The sequence below is a fragment of the Macaca nemestrina genome, chromosome 15 (assembly GCF_043159975.1).
Source record: "Macaca nemestrina isolate mMacNem1 chromosome 15, mMacNem.hap1, whole genome shotgun sequence".
NCBI lineage: Eukaryota > Metazoa > Chordata > Mammalia > Primates > Cercopithecidae > Macaca > Macaca nemestrina.
In genome coordinates this window covers 57,029,278-57,051,275 of record NC_092139.1, presented here as the reverse complement: position 1 = coordinate 57,051,275, position 21,998 = coordinate 57,029,278, and the positions used below count along the sequence as shown (strand labels likewise).

General features: G+C 39.7%; 1 protein-coding gene across 2 annotated transcripts in view; it reads left to right on the top strand.

The window, feature by feature from the left end:
* Positions 1 to 21,998, top strand: part of LOC105486763 (NSF attachment protein beta) — a 50,677-nt gene that overhangs the window by 24,239 nt on the left and 4,440 nt on the right. Inside the window, exons 4-10 of one of the 2 annotated variants that reach the window (XM_011749819.3) lie at positions 1,605 to 1,651; positions 1,790 to 1,867; positions 10,506 to 10,561; positions 10,745 to 10,829; positions 19,647 to 19,751; positions 21,038 to 21,106; positions 21,478 to 21,528. In XM_011749819.3, coding sequence (XP_011748121.1) covers positions 1,605 to 1,651; positions 1,790 to 1,867; positions 10,506 to 10,561; positions 10,745 to 10,829; positions 19,647 to 19,751; positions 21,038 to 21,106; positions 21,478 to 21,528 — 491 coding nt within the window. The remainder of the gene's footprint in view (positions 1 to 1,604; positions 1,652 to 1,789; positions 1,868 to 10,505; positions 10,562 to 10,744; positions 10,830 to 19,646; positions 19,752 to 21,037; positions 21,107 to 21,477; positions 21,529 to 21,998) is intronic. The other variant, XM_011749820.2, reaches the window with a different exon arrangement.

Below are 21,998 nucleotides of genomic sequence, written 5' to 3'. Positions count from 1 at the left end.
TTTTGGAAATAACTTTGATTTTACGTAAGACTTCTTATATCTTAATTTTGTGAAAATGTATATTGTTCATAAAAGGAAACTCTTATGTTCCCTTACTCCTAAATACCTAAGGAGTTTTCAGATCCAGTTAATGGGAAATTGTAATATTCAATCGTTAAAAAGTCTTATTCATACAGTATCCATTTGGTTTTTAAAAAGTGTTTTTCAAAGTATTTGTTTTGAGGAAAGAATGCAATTGGATATTTAATGTGATAAAATTTTGCAAAGGTTATTTCTTTTTAGTTAGTAGAGTGTAATTAAAAGTATTTCTTCCCTTCCACCCGTGTGCATGGCAGAAATTTTGTGTTTTTCCTTTTGCTTTTAGCAGTCCATTTTCTTTAACACCAAATCCCAAATTTTGAGAATAAATATGTCATAAAGAAATAGGGTATCTTCACGACCTTTTGTATAAGGATTAATCACAGTTTATTTCCCAAAGTGAAAAACTCATAGGTTAAATGAGCTGTTAGAGTAGTAAAATTGTAATGCATCAGTACTTTAGAATATGGTGCAGGCATTAAAATCCCTGGTTTCAGAGAATCTTCAGTGACCTGGTAAATGTTTACATGGCAATTAAAGAAGCACATGAGATTGAATGTTGTATAATCTCATTTTTAGAAAAAAATTTGTGCGTATAGAAATGTGTTTAATAAACAAAGGAAAAGTACATCTGAATACTAACAGTGGATTTGAGTGGGATTATAGATAGATAATTTTTCTCTTTATATTCTGTATTTCTAAAGGTATAACAGGGATCCACATTTTTTATGTAGTTTAGAGGGAAATTGTTTCAATTTTTGTTTATCTGCTTACCTTTCTAATTTTGTAGTCAGGCCGTTCTACTTTGCTGCCTCTTTAAACCAAAAGTAATAAACTTGGAGCTTATTATATGCCAGCATTATAAACACCATCATTTTATGATAGGGAAAATTTTTTGGCTTACTTTTTAAGAAAATTAGTATAATTTATTAGCATTATTATTTATTAGATTTGTTGCTTCATTTTGTTAGTATGCTACAATTTAGCATCTTTGAACATTATACAGAATGTTGACTTTGCTTAAGGGTTGTTTGAATAGGCATTTCAAAGTGCTTTTGCTTTTGGCTGCATGGAGAGTAGAATCTATTGAGGTGATCGTTCTTGTGATGTGGTGCCATATTCCAAAATTAATATATATGCATGGTATTAATGAGGAATATGTTTGCATTCATATTTTAGCAGATATAATTTATCAGTGTTGGTGACAACCTCCATGGTTTTATTTTTTTAATAATACAGTCTTTTGCCTGGATGGAGTCCTCACGTTAAGGTTAAGAGTAACTAAGACAATGTTACTCCAGCTACAGTTCCCTAAATTATACTGTAGCTGCTGGGAACAAAGCCATGCTGATGAATCTGGACTTGTGCATGAATTTTGTTTGCTTCTCACTAACTAACCTGCCCACCCTCCACTCCAAAATTATACCTCATTAACGTTCTAATAACAGCCAAGAAGACAGCCTCACCTGAACCCTCTTTGACTGAATGGATTTTTTCGTTGTTTTTCTTAAATGCCTACGCTTCAGAGGCTATCAACTGCTTAAATGCAGCCATCGACATTTACACAGACATGGTAAGACATTGCATTGCTTGAGTGGCTGTGGGGTGGAGTCTTGAGATGGCTTGGAGTGCTCTCTCTCTTTTTTATGTTCCCAAACTGGCATTCAGATAGGAAAATGGATGTGTGACTGTTTCTTATTTTTTCCCCTAGGGAAGGTTTACAATTGCAGCCAAGCACCACATTACTATTGCAGAGATCTATGAGACTGAACTTGTAGACATTGAGAAGGTAAGCAGTGGGCACACTTCCTCAGATGTGAAGCAGGCAGATAAGCTGACTCAAAGAACTCTCTTGTCCTCAGTTTGAGAGTGATCATAGGTTGAGAGTGATCATAGATGGCCTTGCCTGGAGACTTTTAGGGTCTAGCTGGCTGAAGTAGTGGGCTTTTTTCCTGGAGTTGGCATCTAAGACATGAGAGCTGGTTAAGATTTACAGAAATCACCTGTTTTTTCCACTCTCTCTGATTCACGTCAGAACATTAGCATTGCCAAAAGAACCTTCGGCTGTATTGCTTAGTACTCTAAGGCCCAGTGAAGAAAGCGTAAGAGGTGACCTCTCTACATTCAGTCAGCATCACAGCTTTAAGTATCTGTATGCCAGTGACTCACAAATCTGACTGCGGCTCAGACCTCTCTCCAAATGCTAGATTCCTGTATCCACCTGCCTGCTGACCTCTCCACTTTGTCCAGCAGTCATCTCTAACCTGTCTGGGACTGGATTCCCATCTCAGACGCCCTGTCCCCAACCCAGTGTTCCCCTCTAAACTACAGGCTTCCTTGCCTTTTCTCTTTCTCTACAACCTGTGAGCAGTTTTTGTGAGCAGGGTCCTTCCTGCTCCCAAGTCTCAGCACAACTCACTACCTTGTCTCCCAGCTCGCACTTGATCACTGCAGGATCCTTCAAACCGGTCTCCTTGCTTCTGCTCCCCCTGCCTTGCCAACCCCACATCCCCTTGCCACAGAGTAACCAGAGTGAACCTTCTAGGCATTGCATCATATTCTGTTTCTCCACTGCTCACAGCCTTTCATTAGCCCCCTTTCACTAAGAGGAGCAGCTGGAGCTGTGCGGAGCCTTCATGGCTCCACTGAATTGCTTCCTCCCAGCCCCACACTCCCCATGTACCTGTGTGGCCTGGCCTCTCCTCTTTTCTTTTACTCCCCTCCTCTTGCATACCCTGCACAGCCACCCTGGCCTCCTTGCTGTTCCACACACGTGCCATATGAGCACTCCTGCCTCAGGACCTTTGTACCCGAGATTTCCTCTGTCTGCAAAGCTCTTCCCCAGATGTCCACGTGGCTGACTCCTCACATCTTTCAAGTCCACATGGCTAACTTCTCCATGGCCTTCCATTTTTGCTCATTTATTACCTTTTCCATGAGGCCTATTATGACCCCCTAGTTAATTTAGCCCCCCAGGAAGGCATAGCAGATCCCCACACACCTCACTTAACTTCTTGTATTGCTGAGCAGATATCACCTTACAACATGCCCTCTCATATGCGTGCTCATCATTCTCATATTGGTTGTCTCCCTTCCTCTGCCAGAATAGGCACACATGTCAGCAGAGAGCTTTGTCTCTGCTTTACTGATGTGTCCCAAGAGCTCTGGGACCTAGCGGGGTCTAAATATTTGCTAAATAAACAAATGCTACCCCTACCTCCACCATACCAAATGGAGTCTTCTTGGTCTGGGGAAAGATCTGCTAGGCAGTACTAAAATTGGACTGGCATTGTTAACATTCACTCTTTTGACTGTGTGACCTCCACCTGTTATTCAGCACAAAACTTGATCATATTTGTTACAATTTATTATTTGACATCTTTTTTTTTTTTTCTTTTCATAATTGCCATACTTTTCTGAGGATACTCCCTGATCTTGATCAAGTCAGGGCCACCCTGTGCATTGACATGTGCATGTGAACCTTCTCTCTGGAAGGTTATCTGTGGATCCTGGAGGAAGGTGATGGAGCTGGACCTGAACCTCCTTTGTTCCCTGGTGTGGAATTGATGATGGAACGGGAGGGAGATGGGTCTGGTGTGGCTGGGGTATTTATTTGGTCAGGGTGTCTGCGATGGCCACAGTATCTTTATTTAGGTTTGAGTGAATCTTGTGGGGATGAGCACTGTGCACAGAGCATCTTTGCCAGCAGAGGCTCCTGTTCCAGCTTCCTCTTTCACAGTGGTGAGAAGGGCACTCTGGGGCAGGAGCCTGTAGTGCTGTGTCATTTCTGCTGCCCAGGCATGGTCTCCAACACATGGGTCTCCATAAACTTGAGAGCAGATAAAATGAAATGTGACATACTCTTTTTTCCTCTTGAAAAAAAAAAAAAAAAAAAAAAAAGGCCAGGTACAGTGTGATGCCTGTAATCCTACCACTTTGGGAGGCCAAGGCAGGAGGATCTCTTGAGCCTAGGAGTTCAAGACCAGCCTCGGCAACATGAGAAATCCTCGTTTTTACAGAAAATCCAAAAAAAAAACTAGCCAGGAATGGGGGTGCGTGCCTATAGTCCCAACTACTTGGGAGGCTGAGGTTGGAGGATCTCTTAAGCCCAGGAGGCGGAGGTTGCAATGAGCCAAGATGGCACTGCTACACTCCAGCCTGGGCAACAGAGTGAGACTCCATCTCAAAAAAAAAAAAAAAAAGAAAAAAAATACCCAACAAAAGCAATTTAAGGATATTACTGAACACATTTGCACACACATACAACACACACACACACACGTGCAGGCACAGGGTTAGGTTGTTACGGTCCCTAATGTTTAAGCTCCTGAGTTGTTTAGAAACATCATTACCTGGCCAGGCGTGGTAGTTCACACCTGTAATCCCAGTATTTTGGGAGGCCAAGGTGGGAGGATCGCTTGAACCCAGGAGTTGAGCAACATAGTGAGACCTCCTCTTAAAAAATAATAAAAGGAAGTATTATTACCTTCTCTTCCCTGGTTGGACTCACCAGATTGTGGTTGGTGGATTGTGAAATTAATGTTTGAAAAATCAGTTACACCCAAGGTACCTTATATCTGGCTTGTTACAGATCACTTTCTTCTCATTTAGCACTCCTACCCAATGTCCCTTCTCTGATTTTAGATCATTCACAGATTTTAGTTAGTGGACAGTGAAGTGTGTAGTTTCATAGCTTCATATTACCTCTTTTTTTGAGATAGAGTCTATTAGTAGCTGATAAGTCAAGCAGATGTAACATACCTAATACAAATAAAAATCTTGTGAAACCTTAAAAATATGTATAACATGTTTTGGGGTTTTCTAGAATTTTTTAATGTTTAAGTTCACGGCTGCATGTGAAGATTTGTTATACAGGTAAACTTGTGTCACAGGGGTTTGTTGTACAGATTATTTCATCATCCAGGTATTTTGCCCAGTGCCCAGTAGTTAACCTTTTCTGTTCCTTTCCCTCCTCCCACCCTCCACCCTCAAGTAGACCCCAGTGTCTGTTGTTTCCAGTGTCTGTGTTCATGTATTCTCATCATTGAGCTCCCACTTATAAGTAAGAACATGCAGTATTTGGTTTTCTGTTCTTACATTAACTTGCTGAGGATAATAACGTCCAGATCCATCTGTGTTTTTGCATAAGACATGATCTTGTTCTTTTTTATGGCTTCATAGTATTCTGTGTTGTATACATACCACATTTTCTTTATCCAGTCCACCATTGATGGGCATTTAGGTTGATTCCTTGTCTTTGTTGTTGCGAATAGTGCTGCAGTGAACTTTTCACGTGCATGTGTCTTTATGGTGGAATGGTTTATATTACTGTGGCTGTATACCCAGTAATGGGGTTGCTGGGTTGAATGGTAGTTCTGCTTTCAACTCTCTTAGGAATCGTCATATGCTTTCCACAATGGTTGAACTAATTTACACTCTCACCAACAGTGTATAAGTGTCTCCACAACCCCACCAGCATTCGTTGTTTTTTGACTTTTAATAATAGCCATTCTGACTGGTGTGAGATGGTGTCTCATTGTACTTTTGATTTGAATTTCTCTAATGATGAGTGATATTGATCTTTAAAAAAATGCTTGTTGGCTGCATATATGTCTTTTGAAAAGTATCTCTTCATGTCCTTTGCCCACTTTTTAATGGAGTTGTTTTTCTCTTGCAAATTTGTTTAAGTTCCTTATAGATGCTGGATATTAGATCTTTGTCAGATGCATAGTTTTCAAGTATTTCCTTCCATCCTGTAGGTTGTCTGTTTACTTTGTTGATAGTTTCTTTTTCTGTGCAGAAGCTCTGAAGTTTCATGTGTCAATTTTTGCTTTTGTTCCAATTGCTTTTGGTGTCTTTGTCATGAAATATTTGCCTGTTCCAATGTCCACGATGGTATTGCCTAGGTTGTCTTCCAGGATTTTTATGGTTTTAGGTTTTACATTTAAGTCTTTAATCCATCTTGAGTTTATTTTTATATATGGTGTAAGGGAGGGGCCCAGCTTCAATCTTCTGCATGTGGCTAGCCAGTTACCCCAGCGGCATTCATTGAATAAGGAGTCTTTTCTCCATTGCCTGTTTTTGTCAGCTTTGTTGAAGATGAGATAGCTGTAGGTGTGTGGCCTTATTTCTGGGCTCTCTATGCTGTTCCATTGGTCTGTGTGTCTGTTTGCGTACCAGTACCATGTTGCTTTGGTTACTGTAGCCCTGTAGTGTAGTTTGAAGTGGGGTAACATGATGTCTCTAGCTTTGTTCTTTTTGCTTAGGATTGTCTTGACTATTCAGGCTATTTTTTGATTCCATATGTGATTTTGATTCCAGCTTTAAAATAGGGTTGCCTAGTTCTGTGAAGAATGTCGTTGGTAGTTTGACAGGAATAGCATTGAATCTAAATTGCTTTGGGTGGTATGACCATTTTAGTGATACTAATTCTTCCTATCCATGAACATGGGATGTTTTTCCATTTGCTTGTGTCTTCTTTGATTTTTTTGAGCAGTGTTTTGTAATTCTCATTGTAGAGATCTTTCATCTTCCTGCATTGCTTCTTTTACTTCATGAAGTAAAACACTGAACCACGTAATAAATGGGTCCTTTTTAGATGGTTTTTAAAAATGATCTACAGGAAATATAATTCAATTCTATTTTCATCCTCTGGAGAGCCTTGTTTAATACTGTTTGTTACAGCATAGAATAGGTGTATATGGCAGATTTATGTTAGGTCTCCTCTAGGGGCATTTGTTCTAAAAGAATTGATCCCATTTTAAAGGTACTTAAGGGTATTTCACCTACACAGTGGACTCTTAAGCCTGGAAATTGCATTTGCTTTATGGCATCATTGATGCAGTCATAAGGCCCTTGTTTCTCATTCCAGAATTCCATGTATCGTGACACTCATCCAGGTGCCCCAAGCAGAAATGTTGTGACTTCCTTGGCCCTCTACTTAAACAACAGGATAACCAGCTGGTCTTAAATTTCTGGATTTATCGTTACGTGTGCTGTTGTTATTGGTGGCTGTGTTCTGCTTTTGACATTTATTATAGTCCTTGGGATTATCAGATATCTAGGTAGGCTGATTTCTGGTGTGTAAGGATCTGCTTGTATCTGATAAATTTCACTACATGTTAAAATTCCAAACTAGATGTGAACATTTAGAGATAGCCTGTGGCCAGTCTCTTCTCTGAAACTTCTCTGTTAAACCAGTGAATTGTGCTGTTTTTTCAAGTACAATCTGTCACAACTTGGGAAAACCATGGAATTTAATGATTGGTTTAATTAGCATTATTAAAAACCAACTTGAAATTTTTTCTTTCGCTGTGATAAATGTAACTGTAATTTACATCTCTAAAATTCTAACGAGCCAGTGCCATTATTGGTAAAGTGTTAAGTTACACCAAATTGTCAACATCTAGCCTTTTCTTTTTTAACCTCCAAAGCAGCAGTTACATATGGTTTAACCCAACCCTATTTATTCATTGAGTTCTGGTGCTGTAAGAATTAGGAAGATATGTAGTTATACTCTATCTGTCCTGAAAAAGAGGTTATATAATCCAGTACTCTTCACAGACAGATTTGGTCAGGTTTATCATGATTTGCCCACTTTATTTTGATGGGAAATGGTGCTAAACACTAGAGAATGAGGCCAGTTGAAAGGAGGTTATTGATTAATCATAAATTCGCTGACAACCTTTTATTTCATGAGTATTTCACATAATCATGATACCGGCAATAGTTTAATAGGCAGCTTTCATTTGTGATGCACTTTGCCTTCATTCACTTAGCATCTGTTACCGAGCACCCACTTTGTAAACAGGCATCATGCTAGGCTCAGGGCTGTGATGGTGAGCCAAACAGGTGTTCCAAAGAAGTATTTTCTTCCAGACTACTTCTGTATGTTACTAAGTATTTGCAAAAAGAGGACCATAGTATACCTATTCTTTTATAGCTGCATTTTTCAATTCAGTATTCTGTGAAGGCCAGGCATGATGGTCCATGCCTGTAATCTCAGCATTTGGGAGGCCAAGATGGGAGGATTGCTTGAGTCCTGGAGTTTGAGACCAGCCTGGACAACATGAAAAGACCTCATTTGTATGAAAAATTAAAAAATTAGCTGGGCATGGTGGCACATGCCTGTAGTCTCAGCTACTCGGAAGGCTGAGGTGGGAAGATCACTTGAGCCCAGGAGGTTGAGGCTACAGTGAGCTGTGTTCATGCCACTCCAGCCTGTCCAACCTGGACAACAGAATGAGACCCTGTCTCAAAAAAAAAAAAAAAAAAAAAAAAAACCTTTTCAGGTATCCCATTATATGTAACCACTTAATTTTTTTTTTTCAACTTTTCTTCTACTGTAAATAATGTTCAAAATATGTGTTTTGGGGGAGCATATTAGGTTATGCTAAAGGACTGAAATCATGGACCCAAAATGTAATCATATAAACACAGTATAAGTGTCTGTTTTTCACAGAACTGTTCAATGTGAATGTTTGAGGCAGGGTTCCTCTGTAGTCCTGAGAGGCTAATACTGGCTCTGCCACTTCTAGCTTATGGCCTTCTGGTAGCTCAGTTTCTGCTCTTGGTCATCACCACCACCATCTGTAGGGAGTTGGGGGCCTGGGGCTTGATGGGCCAGGTCTAAGTACTTTTCTAACTTTAACATAGTTCCATGGCCTGTTTTGTTTTATTTGTTTTCTTGTCCCTGCGGCTCTCTTCTAACTCACTAGGAGCTGCCTTGAAGCCACTGAACTAATGGGCTTGGGCAGAAAGGCAGCACCTTTACTCTGATTTTCAAAGACTGCTAGCTCCCTCATTTGCATTTACTGGGAAACCTTTGTAATTCAAGCAGCCTGCAAACCCACCACCTGCTTCTGTATGTTTGCATGCTAAAAATGATTTTTACAGTTTTTAATCCTTGAGAGAAAAAAGCATTTGCTACATGTAAAAATTATATGAAATTAGAAATTTCATTGTTCATAAATACAGTTTTATTGGAACACAACCACACTTATTCATTTATATCTTGTCTATGACTGCTTTTATGCTACCACAAGAGAGCTGAGTAGTTGTGGCAAAGATGCACAAAACCTAAAATATTTCTTGTCTGATCTTGTTAGAGAAAAACTTGGCTAGAGCCCTGGTTTAAAGAACTGCTTATACTTACCTCTCGTTATCTGGGATATAGAAGGTTTTTTCAATCTTATGAGAGCCTTATTTCTAAGATTGTCTACAACTGTCTACAAACCAGCTGATTCTTTGCAGAGTTCAGCTCTCACAAAACTGTGCTAACAGCAGCAGCACACACTATCTTCTGGCTTTTCTCAGCCATTTTGCTTAGTTTTGGACTCTGGTAGACACCTATTTTTTTGTTTGTTTGTTTTGAGACAGAGTTTCACTCTTGTTGCCCAGGCTGGAGTGCAATGGTGCGATCTCAGCTCACTGCAACCTCTGCCTCCCAGGTTCAAGCAGTTCTCCTGTCTCAGCCTCCCAAGCAGCTGGGATTACAGGTGCCTGCCCCATGCCCGGCTAATTTTTGTATTTTTTTAGTAGAGATAGGGTTTCACCATGTTGGCCAGGCTGGTCCTGAACTCCTGACCTCAGGTACTCCACCTGCCTTGGCCTCCAAAAGTGCTGGGATTATAGGCATGAGCCACCGCACCTGGCCGACACCAGTTCTTTTTTCTGAGTTGTCACATGCTTGATTTCACTAACTTTCATCACAGCATGACAGGGACTTCTAGCTTTCTGGCCTGTGATCTCTTTTTCCTCTCCACTTGATGCCATATATTTTTAGATTGACAGCAACATCCTTATTCTAGGTGACACTTAAGGTATTAGTGGGTGTAGTCTGTGCTGCACGTCATAGACCTAAAGTGTAATTAGGGCTTCATACCTCTCTAACAATCCAGTGTGGCTACTAAGGGTTTGACAGTGGTAGAGACACTGGGGTTGGAGGTACATTGTGTCCTTTGTAGTTATTTAGGAATCTGCCTGACAGTTACTGCCATTTTGGGTGTCTAGCTTTACAGTGTCACTCTGAACTTGGTCATAGCCATCCTAGCTCATGGGAAGTGGAAGGCCTGGAGAAGGATGCAAAGTGAGATATATGGCCCAAGCCTGGGAATGGCCCCCAGCATGTCTGTTTACATTCCACTGGAGAGAACTAGTCACAGGCTGCCCCTCACTATAGAGGAAGCTGAGGAAGTAGTGTAGCTGGGCATATGCCATGTGGGGAGGGAGAAACAGATTTTGATGGTCAGCAAGCATTCTGCTTCCAGAGGTGCATACTTTCTTGTATTTCCTAAAGAAATAGGCCGAGTTGTGAAAAGTTTGCTGGTAGAGTAGGTTTATTTATAAAAAAAATACCTATGCAAATGTGGCTTTAAAATGCAACTCTCCAAATAAATTGTGTGTGAATAAAATATGTATGTTTTCAGGCTATTGCACATTATGAACAATCTGCTGATTATTACAAAGGAGAAGAATCCAATAGGCAAGTATTACTTTTCTTAATATAATTTAATGGGTTTTATTATGTGTGATAAAAAAAAAATACTTCTTTTTATACTCTGTGAGTGTATTTGACTATACCAAATGAAGATGTACTAAGGCCCAGTGCACATCTTTTATTTTTCCATTGGCTTGTTATTCATTCTGCTTTGGTTCTTGATTTCAGCTCAGCAAACAAGTGTCTGCTGAAGGTGGCAGCATATGCTGCCCAGCTTGAGCAGTACCAGAAAGCCATTGAGATCTATGAGCAGGTGAGGATACTGTTGTTTCTTTGGAGAGAAGTTGTCTGAATCATTTTTTAAAATTAAACTTTTTATTTTTCTTTTTATTGAGATATAATCCACACATCATGTGATGAGTACAGTTCATTGGTTTTTAGTCTATTCACAGAGTTGTATAACTATCACCACTACTTAATTCCAGAACATTTTCATCATCCCCAAAAGAAACCCAGCAGTCCATTCTCTCCTCCCAGTCCCTGGAAGACACAATCTACTCTCTGTCTATATGGATTTGTCTATTCTGAACCTTGAAGATAAATGAAATCACATACTATGTGGCCTTTTGTGACTGCCCTCTTTCACTTAGCATATTGTTTTCAGGGTTCATCCATGTCATAGCAAATGTCAGTATGTCATTGTTTTTCGTGGCTAATACCTCATGGTTTATTTATCAATTTATGGATGTTTGGGGTTTTTCCACTTTGGGTCTATTATCAATAATGCTGCTGTGAACATTTGTGTTAAAGTTTTTGTGGTAGTGTTTTTAGTTCTCTTAGTTATATACCTGGGAATAGAATTGCAGTTGCTGGGCCATGTGGTAAGTACATGTATAACTTTTTGAGGAACTGCCAGGCTTTTTCACAGTGGCTACACCATTATAACTTCCCACTAGCAATGCACAGGGTTCCAGTTTCTCCACATCATCACCAATACTTTTTTTTTTTTTTTTTTTAATAATAGTCACCTTAATGAGTGTGAAATGTCTCATTTTGTTTTTGATTGTTATTTCTCTAATGACTAGTGATGTTGAGTATCTTTTTATTTGCTTATTGACCATTTGTATATCTTTGGAGGACTGTGTATTCCAGTACTTTCTCTGGATTTAAATTTGGTTGGTTGTTTTTTGGTGGTGAGATTTAGGTGTTCTTTATATATTCTGGATATTAATCCCCTATCAGATATGTGATTTGCAAGTATTTACTCTCATTCTGTGGGTTGTCTCTGGACTCTGTTATTAATGTCCTTTGATTCACTGAAGTCTTAATATTTTGGAAGTCTAGTTTGTCTGTTTTTTCTTTGTCTGGCTTTTGTTGTTATATGGAAGAAATCGTAGCTGATTCTGTTATCATGAGGCTTTTCCCTTCTGTTTTGTTCTAAGAATTGTGTAGTTTTGGCTGTTAGGTTTAGATTTTTTATCCATTTTGAGTTAATTTTTGTATATATTATGAGGTAAGGGTCCAACTTTATTCTTTTATATGTGGATGTCCAGTTTTTCTAGCACCCTTTGTTGAATAGAACTATATTTTAACTATTGAGTGGTATTATGACCCTTATTGAAAATTACTTCACCATATGAAATATGAGGGCTTACTTCTGGGCTCTCTATTCCATTGAACTATTTATCTATCTTTATGCCAGTATTACACTGTTTTTATTTCTGTAACTTTGCAGTAAGTTTTGAAGTCAATAAGTGTGAGTCCTCCAACTTTTTGTTCTTTTTCAGAATTGTTTTGGCTATTCCAGATCCCTTGCATTTTCATCCGAATATTAGGATCAGCTTGTCAATCTCTGCAAAGTAGCCAGCTTAGATTTTGATAGAGATTGTATGGAATGTGCATACCAATTTGAAGAGTGGTTTTAGGGTTTCCAGAGAAACAGAACCAATAAGAGGTATAGAGGTGTATGTGTGTGTGTTTGTGTGTGAGTGTGTATGTGTGTTTAGAGACAGAAATTACTGTAGGGAATTGATTTGCTTGATTATATAGGCTGAGAAGGTCTGAAATTTGCAGTCTGAAGTCCCAGGAGAGCCAATGGTATAGCTCCAGTCCAAATCCGAAGGCCTCAGAACCAGGAGAGTTGATAGTGTAATTTCTAGTCTGAGTCCAAGTCTGAAGCAGGAGAATACCAGTGTCCTGGCTCTAAGACAGGCATTGAGAATAAATTCTTCCTTTTAACCTTTTATTTTTTTCAGGTTTTCAGTAGATTGGATGAGGCCCACCCACAATGGGGAGGGCAATCTGCTTACTCATCTTACTGATTCAAATGTTAATCTCATTCAGAAACACCCCACAGACACACTCAGAATAACACCAAATATCTGGGCACCCTGTAGCCCACTCAAGTTGACACATAAAATCAGTCATCACAGAGAGTATTGCCATGTTAAAATCAGTCATCACAGAGTATTGCCATCTTAACAATACTAAGTCTGAGTCTATGAATACAGAGTTCCTTTTATATTTATTTGGATCTTCTTTCATTTTGCTCAACAGTGTTTTGTAGTTTTTGGTGTGCAAGTTTTGTACTTGTTGGGTGAAACATACTCCAAAGTATTTTATTTTTTCTGATGCTACAAATTGAATTATTTTCTTAATTTCCTTTTAAGATTGTTAATTGCTAGTGTATGGAAATACTGTTGAATTTTGGGTATCAATTTTTTGTCCTGTAACCATGCCAAACTTGTTTATTAGCTCTAATAGGTTTTTTTGTGTGGATTCCTTAGGTTTTCTATATCCAAAATCATGATATCTGCAAATAACAATAGTTTTACTTCTTCCTCTGCAATCTGAATGCGTTTTACTTCATTTTGTCGGTTGCCCTGGCTAGAATCTCCAGTGCAGTGTTGAATAGAAGTGACAAGAGCAGACATCCTTGTCTTGTTCCTGATCTTGTAAGGAAAACTTCCAGTCTTTCATATTAAGTATGATATTGGTAGTGGGGTTTTGGTAAATGCCTTTATCAGTTTGAGGCAGTTCCCCTCTCTTCCTAGTTTGTTGAGTGTTTTTATAATCAAAGGGTATTAGATTTTGTCAGACGTTTTTCTGTGTCTGTTGAGATAAGCATACGGTTTTTGTCCTAATCAGCTTAATATTGTATATTACATTGATTGATTTTCATATGTTGAACCAACCTTACATTCCTGGAATAAATTCTACTTGGTCATTGCAAACTTTCAGGGGTTCCCAAGAACACCCTCAAGTTTATTAATAATTTGTTAGACGAACTTACAGAACCCACTGAAAGCTGTTATACTCACAGTTATGGTTTATTACAGCAAACGGGTACAGATTAAACTCAGTCAAAGGAGAGACTCATGGGGCAGGGTCCAGGAGACTTCCAGAAAGAGCTTTCAGTTGTCCTCTCTCAGTGGAGTTATGTAAACAGCACTTACTTCCCCCAACAGTAATGAGTGAAAATAAGCGTAGACTACTGCCAATCAAGGAAGCTCCCCTGAATCCGGTGTTTTGAGTTTTTACTGGCGCCCAGTGACATAGATGTTGACCACCCTTGTGGCTGACTTTACTTTTTGTAAGTGCCAGAATTGGTTTGCTAACATTTTGTTGAGGATTTTATGTCTATATTCATAAAGGATATTGATCGTTAGTTTTCTTGTGGTGTCTGTGTCTGGTTTTGGAATCAAGGTAATTCTGGCCTCAGAATGCATTAGGATGTCTTCTTCCTCTTGTGTTTTATGGAAGAGTTTGTAAAGGATTGGTGTCAATTCTTCTTTAAATGTTTGGTAGAATTCAATTATTTCTCTCTTTTTTGTTTTTATTTTCACTGATTTCTGTTTTTATTGTTATTTCCTCCATTTTGTTTTCTTTGGATTTGTTTTGCTCTTTTTCTGGGTACTTCACATGGACGTTTAGCTTGCTGATTTTTATCTTTGTTGTGTATGCATTTTTAGTGTTACCAATTACCTTTTCATAGGTTTGGCTACTTCCCAATTTTATTATATCATTGTACTTTTATTTTTATTCAGTTAGTTGGATTTATTGATTTCCCTTGAGACTTCAGTGACCCATGGATTAATTAGTAGTGTTTTATTTAATTTCCAAGTGTTTGGCAGAGATTTTTCTGTAATCTTTCTATTGTTGAATTCTTGCTTTTAATTCCATTGTAGTTAGATAACATATTTTTACATGATTTCAATTCTTACAAATTTGTTTGTTTTATGGCCTAGAATATGGTCTGTCTTGGCATATGTTTTATGATTATGCTGTTATTGGGTGATGTTTATAAATGTTGATTAGCTCCTGTTGGATGATGGCATTATTAAGTTCTTTAATATACTTGCTAATCTATCTATCTGTCTTTGTCTCTCTCTCTCTCCCTCTTTCTTTCTCTTTCTCTCTGTCTCTCTCTGTCCTCTCTCTCTCTCTCTCTCTTTTTTTTTGAGACAGAGTCTTGCTCTGTCACTCAGGCTGGAGTGCAGTGACTTGATCTCAGCTCACTGCAACTCTCCACCTCCCAGGTTCAAACGATTTTCGTGCCTCAGCCTCCCAGGTAGCTAGGATTACAGGTGTGTGCCTTCACATCCAGCTAATTTTTCTATTTTTTAGTAGAGACAGGGTTTTGCCATGTTGGCTAGGCTGGTCTCAAATTCCTGGCCTCAAATGATCTGCCTGCCTTGTCCTCCCAAAGTGCCAGGATTATAGGTGTGAGCCACCGTGCTTGGCCTTTGATTTTCTTTCTAATTCTGTCCATTGTTGAGAGTTGGGTGTTAAAATCTCCAACTGTAGTTGTGGAGTTGTCTGACTCGTCTTTCATTGTGTCAGTCTTTGCTTCACATACTTTGCACCTCTGGATTGCTATTCTTGCTGGAGTGACCCTTTTATCATTACATAATGTCCTCTGTCTCTGGTAATTTTCTTGGCTCAAGTCTACTTTATCTACTTTATAGCCCTGCCTGTTTTCTTTTGATTAATGTTTATATGATATGTTGGTCCATTCTTTTTCTTTCGGCCTGTCTATATCACTTAACTGAAGTGAGTTTCTTGTAGTTGGATCCTGGTTTTTTTTGAGACAGAGTCTTGCTCTGTCTCCTACGCTGGAGTGCAGTGGCGTGATTTCGACTCACTGCAACCTCTGCCTACTGAGTTCAAGTAATTCTCCTGCCTCAGCCTCCCGAGTAGCTGAGATTATAGGTGCATGCCAGCATGCCCGGCTAATGTTTGTGTTTTTGGTAGAGATGGGATTTCATCATGTTGGCCAGGCTGGTTTCATACTCCTGACCTCGGTGATCCACCTGCCTTGGCCTCCCAAAGTGCTGGGATTACAGGCATGATCCACCACAGCCAATCTGGATCCTGTTTTTTAATCCACTGTGCCAATCTTTGTTTCTCAAGTGGTGTATTTAGATCATTCACATTTAATGCAGTTATTTATATGTTAGGGCTTAATTCTGCTTTCTGCCATTTAAGTTTTTGCTTTCTATTCTTTGCTTTTTGTTTCTCTTTTTCCAGCATTTTTATGGGTTGCATTGTTTTATTCTTTTCTTTTCTTCTTTTTCTCTCTTTTCTTTCTTTCTTTCGAGACTGGGTTTCACTCTGTCACCTAGGCTGGAGGGAAATGGTGCAACCTTGACTCACTGCAGCCTCCACCTCCCAACCTCAAGCAGTCCTCCTGCCTTAGCCTCCAGAACAGCTGGGACTACAGGCATGCACCACCACACCTGGCTATTTTTTATAGCGATGGGGTTTTGCCATGTTGCTCAGGCTGGTCTTGAACTCCTGAGCTCAAGTCATCTGCCCACCTTGGCCTCCTAAAGTGCTAGGATTATAGCCATGAGCCGCGACGCCCAGCCTACTTGATTTTCTAGTGTTTCTAAGTACAGTTATTCCTCAGTGTCTGCAGGGGATTAGTTCCAAGACCTCTCTCATATATCAAAATCTGTGCATAGTCAAGTTCCACAGTTGGCCCTGTGGAACTCACATATAAAAACGTCGGCCTTCCATTTACGTGGGTGTTGAATTCCTAAGACTACTGTATTTTCAATCCACATTTGGTTGAAAAAATCCGTGTATAAGTGGATTCACACAGTTTAAACCCGTATTGTTGGAGAATCAATGGTATATATCTTTGTGTAGCTTTTGTGGTTAAATGCTCTAGGTTGGTGTCATCATTTTATCAGTTCTGGTGAAATACAGAAATCTTTCCTCCCTTTCTGTTCTTTTACTCCCCCTATTCAATATACAGTTCTCTTAATGTTTCCTCTGCATACATTTAGAACCACATGAGTCAATGTTAGAATTTTTGTTTCAGCCACCAAACATAATTTAGAAAACTCAAGAAAGAAAGCCTGTTATATTTACCCATATTTTTGCTTACCATGTTCTTTCTTCCTTCTGGATGTTCCAAGATTATTGTTTCCTTTCTATTTAGTCTATTTGTCATTTTTTTAGGGTAGGTCTGCTGACAACAGATTTTCTTAGTGTTCCTCTATCTGGAAACATTTTAATTTCACCTTCATTTCTAAAACATAGTTTCCCTGGGAGTACAATTCTAAGTTGTTCTTTTCCTTTAGTTTGAAAAATGTACACTTTATGGCTTCCAAGGTTTTACAAACTTCTGACATCAAGTGATCCACCTACCTCAGCCTCCCAAAGTGCTGGGATTACAGGCATGAGCCACCGCGCCCAGTCGGCTTCCATTGTTTTTGATGAGAAGTCTGCTGTCATTCAACGTGTTTTCCCCTATAAAAAAGGTGTTGTGGTCAGGCGCGGTGGCTCAAGCCTGTAATCCCAGCACTTTGGGAGGCCGAGACGGGTGGATCACGAGGTCAGGAGATCGAGACCATCCTGGCTAACACGTGAAACCCCGTCTCTACTAAAAAATACAAAAAAAAAAAAACTAGCCGGGTGAGGTGGCGGGCGCCTGTAGTCCCAGCTACTGGGGAGGCTGAGGCAGGAGAATGGCGTGAACCTGGGAGGCGGAGCTTGCAGTGAGCTGAGATCCGGCCACTGCACTCCAGCCCAGACGACAGAGTGAGACTCCGTCTCAAAAAAAAAAAAAAAAAAAAAAAAATTGGTGGTGTTCTCTGGGCACTTTCATAATTTTTTTTCTTTTAGTTTTCAGAAGTTTATAATGCGGCTTGGACAGATGTATGTAGTTTTAAGCTATTTGAGTTTCACTAAACTTACAGAATCTGTAGCTTTATGTTCCTTGTTAAATTTGAGAATCGTTTAGCAATTATTTCTTCAAGTACTTTTTCAGCCTCCCTTTTTTTTTTTTTTTTTTTTTTTTTTTTAAGACCGAGTCTTGCTCTGTCTCCCAGACGTGCCAGTGTAGTGGCACAGTCTTGGCTCACTGCAACCTTCGCCTCCCATGTTCAATCATTTCTCTTGTCTCAGCCTCCCAAACAGGTGCTCGCCACCACACCTGGCTAATTTTTGTATTTTTAGTAGAGACAAGGTTTCGCCATGTTGACCAGGCTGCTCTTAAACTCCTGACCTCAAGTGGTTTACCTGCCTCGGCTTCCCAAAGTGCTGGGATTACAGGTAAGAGCCACTGTGCCCAACCAGCCCTTTTCTCTTTCTCCTCCCCTTCTAGAACACAGATGCCACAAAAGTGAGACTGTTTTGTTATCCCATGGGTCCTTGATGTTCCGTTCTTTTTTGTCAGTTTGTCTTCTCTCTGTTGTTCCTGTTGTTGTCTTCCATTCACTGCTTCTTTCCTCTGTCCCTTTCGTCCTGCTGTTGAGCCCACCCACTTTTTATGTGGGTTTTTTTTCCAGTTTTGAAATTTTTATTTGTTTTTACTTTATATCTTTTTCCTGTGGCTTCCTTTTTCTTTGTGGATGCTTTCCCTTTTTCCATTAGCTTCAGCTGTTGTTGTAATTGCTTGTTGAAGCATTTTTATGAGGGCTCCTTTAAAATCTTTGTTGGATATTTTGAACATTTCCGTCATCTGGAACCATCATCCGTTAATGGTCTTTTTTCATTTAGCTTGAGATCTTCCTGTGTTTTTGGTATTACGAGTCATTTCTGATTGAAAACAGGGAATTTGCACATTAGGTTATGAGACTGGGTCTTGTTTAAACCTTCTCTTTCAGTTGGCCTTCTTTGACATTTCTCTGGCTGGGGAAGTTGGGGATGTTACCTCATTACTGCCAGGTGGAGGTAGAAGTGTCAGCTCCCCACCAGGTCTCTGTTGACACCTGAGGGGCCTAGTCAGCCCTGGGCAGAAGTGGCATCCCCTCTCCTTATCTGTTTCTGCCAGCACAGTGCTGGTTTGTTCTTGGTGTGGTGAGAGTCTTCACCCTCCCCTAGACCTCTTTTGATAGCACATCAGCTGGAGAAAGAAGGGGAACCTCTTTCTTGCTGGGTAGTGGCAGGATGCAGGCTCCCAGTGTGGTCTGCACTGCCTTAGTGGCAGCGGGTTGGGTGGGGATGAAGCCTCAGCTCCCTATTTGGCCTTCTCTGAAGCTCCTAAGCAGAGGTATTGGGGTCCTTCTTACAGTCTTTCAAGAATGGACTTTAGGACTCCTTCTTCAGCCTTTGATGATGTAAATGGGGTTAGGGCGTCAGTTTTTCTGTGGTATTTGGCTGGAATAGAGCAGTTATTGTCTAAGTGTTTTCTCTCTTACTGGGCTGCCCCTTTTCTAGTCCTTTGGCCAGAGAAAGCAGGCTTTTGTCTCTTCTCTTTTGATCTGCGCATACAGGCATTTCTGGGTTGCTGGTTCCTCAGTTTCATGCCATGGATATAGGAAAGGAAAAGAAAACCCAGGGAACCCACCACCACGTTTTCCCTTGGGAAACATTTGTTTTTTAGAAAATGACCTGGGCTTTTAGTAGTGCTTTGTGGGAGGATTAGGGGAAAGGATGTTTACTCCATCTTACTGGAAGCAGAATTCTTCTAAGCTATTTTTAACTGGTTAAGACTTCATGTGTTTAACGGTCTTGTCTAGTAAAATTTCTACTATATGGTATTGGGTTAAAATAATGTATTTCATAGCTAAACTAACATGAGATCAATAATTATTTTCTAAAGGACAACAGATGAGGATGACTTTGCCTGATATAAAAGGGTAAACCTTTTAAATTTAGTTCTGCGTTCTGTGCCTAGGTTGGGGCAAACACCATGGATAATCCTTTGTTGAAGTACAGTGCAAAGGATTACTTCTTCAAAGCTGCCCTCTGCCACTTCATAGTAGACGAGTTGAATGCCAAGGTAAGGAGTCCTTCAGCACTGATTGACTGATTTCATCCTTAAGAACACGTACACATTCTCTCTTGTTCTTGGAGTCGTTTCATTGCGATGTTAGTACCAAGAATAAACTGGGTACATTAAAAATAATAGGTATTTTTCTGTGGTATGTGTCCCAGTTGTAATCTTTTAACAGCTGTCAAAGCTGTTCTCAAAAGTTCCCTGATAGTTTATAGCCATACCACCCTGAACACACCCAATCTCGTCTGATCTCGGAAGCTAAGCGGTGTAGAGCCTGGTACTTGAATGGGGGGCACTGCCTGGGAATACTTAGTGCTATAGGCTTAAATATATGTCTATATTCACTGGTAGCCACAGTTTTGTTTTTGTTTTTGTTTTTTAGTAGTTTTGCTTTAAAGAAATTACAGGGCCGGGCGTGGTGACTCACGTCTGTAAACCCTGCATTTTGGGAGGCCAAGTGGGGTGGATCACCTGAGGTCAGGAGTTCGAGACCAGTCTGGCCAACATGGTGAAACCCTGTTTCTACTAAAAATACAAAAATAATTAGCCAGGTGTGGTGGCAGGTGTCTCTAAGAGCTACTTGAGAGGCTGAGGCAGGAGAATCACTTGAACCTGGGAGGCAGAGGTTGCAGTGAGCTGAGATCGCGCCTCTGCACTCTAGCCTAGGTGACAGAGTAAGATTCTGTCTAAAAAAAAAAAAAAAGAAATAAGGAACTAAGGGAGAGGAGGGGACGATAAGAGTAGGATAATATCCATTTAAAAAACAACCAAAAAAACAGGCAAGCTCAGAAACGGTGTTGGAGTGAGGACTGGGAAGCAATTGGAAAGCACAGTGAGCACTGGGAGCCAAGAGGCAAAAAGGCAGGCAGCCTTGGCGTGGCCGGTGTCTGGAGTGGGAAGAGCAGAATTAAAGCCACTAAGAGAATGTTCTTTCTGTCAGCTTTGAGCAGGAAGCTAAATGTAATTTATTTGGAATCTGTACTGTATTAAGAGCTTCTCCATTTAATGGATGGCACAGATACCTGGTCTGTGAGTGTTTACGAATTCATTTTCATTTACACTGTCTTCTCGGCAGCAGCATGACTCAGAAAAAAATGGTTTAGAAATTATTCTTAATTGAAATGGAAAATTCAGAATAGACAGATTGTCTATGTTGATTCTGCTGTTGAGTTTAACTGCATACTTCTTCAACACTTAATAGGATATAGGTAGATCTTATTTGAAGCTGGTAAAATGTCGAAAGCTTTGTTTAGTAAGTCTGAAATTGATGAGTGGTTTTTCTCTCTCAGCTTGCTCTTGAGAAATATGAGGAAATGTTTCCAGCGTTTACTGATTCAAGAGAATGTAAATTATTGAAAGTAAGTAATACTAGAACTTTGAAGAAAAATGCTTTTGTTCTGTCAGGTGACAACACCTAAGTGGGGTTGGGTATGAAGTGAAGTTTTAATCTATAAAGTCTGCTAACTGAGGGGCCCTGGTACTTTCCTGCTTTAGCATTATAGGTGTTCAAATGCAATTAAGGTCAGAAACATGTAGTTATATTCTGAAATAGGCACCTCAGAAATGTTAGTACAAAAACTAGATCCCTAACTTGAATCTTGACTTGTATTTGAGTATTTCCGCAATTGTGTGCAATATTTGGCAACATTGGTATTATACTTAAAGTATATATTTAGAAATGGGACTTCATCTTACGGAACTATTTTTTAAAATATTTTTGTGCTACCAGAAACTCCTAGAAGCTCATGAAGAACAAAACAGTGAAGCTTACACTGAAGCAGTAAGTTATGCTTTTGGGACATGTTACATTATTTGAAGATTTAAGTTAAACTTCTTTTCCTTTTCATTATGTAAAATCTAAACATTTATTTGAACATGACTCCAGCATACCTTGAGTTGTATTTTCCAAAGGTCATCTTTTATATATCACACAAATTAAACAGTTCTATTAGCCATGCTGAGATTTGACTTATATTCAAAAGTAATTTAGCTGTAAGACTAGTTCAGGAGCAAATATTCCATTTATATTCTTATAATTTGCTCTTTTAATTTTTTCTTTTGAAAATAATCTGACCCATAAATAAGTGTAAAGTAAAATTAGTTAAGGCCAGGCACAGCATCTCAGACCTGTAATCCTAGCACTTTGGGATGCCAAAGCAGGCAGATCATGAGTCAGGAAATCGAGACCATCCTGGCCAGCATGGTGAAACCCCATCTCTGCCAAAAATACAAAAATTAGCCGGGCGTGCT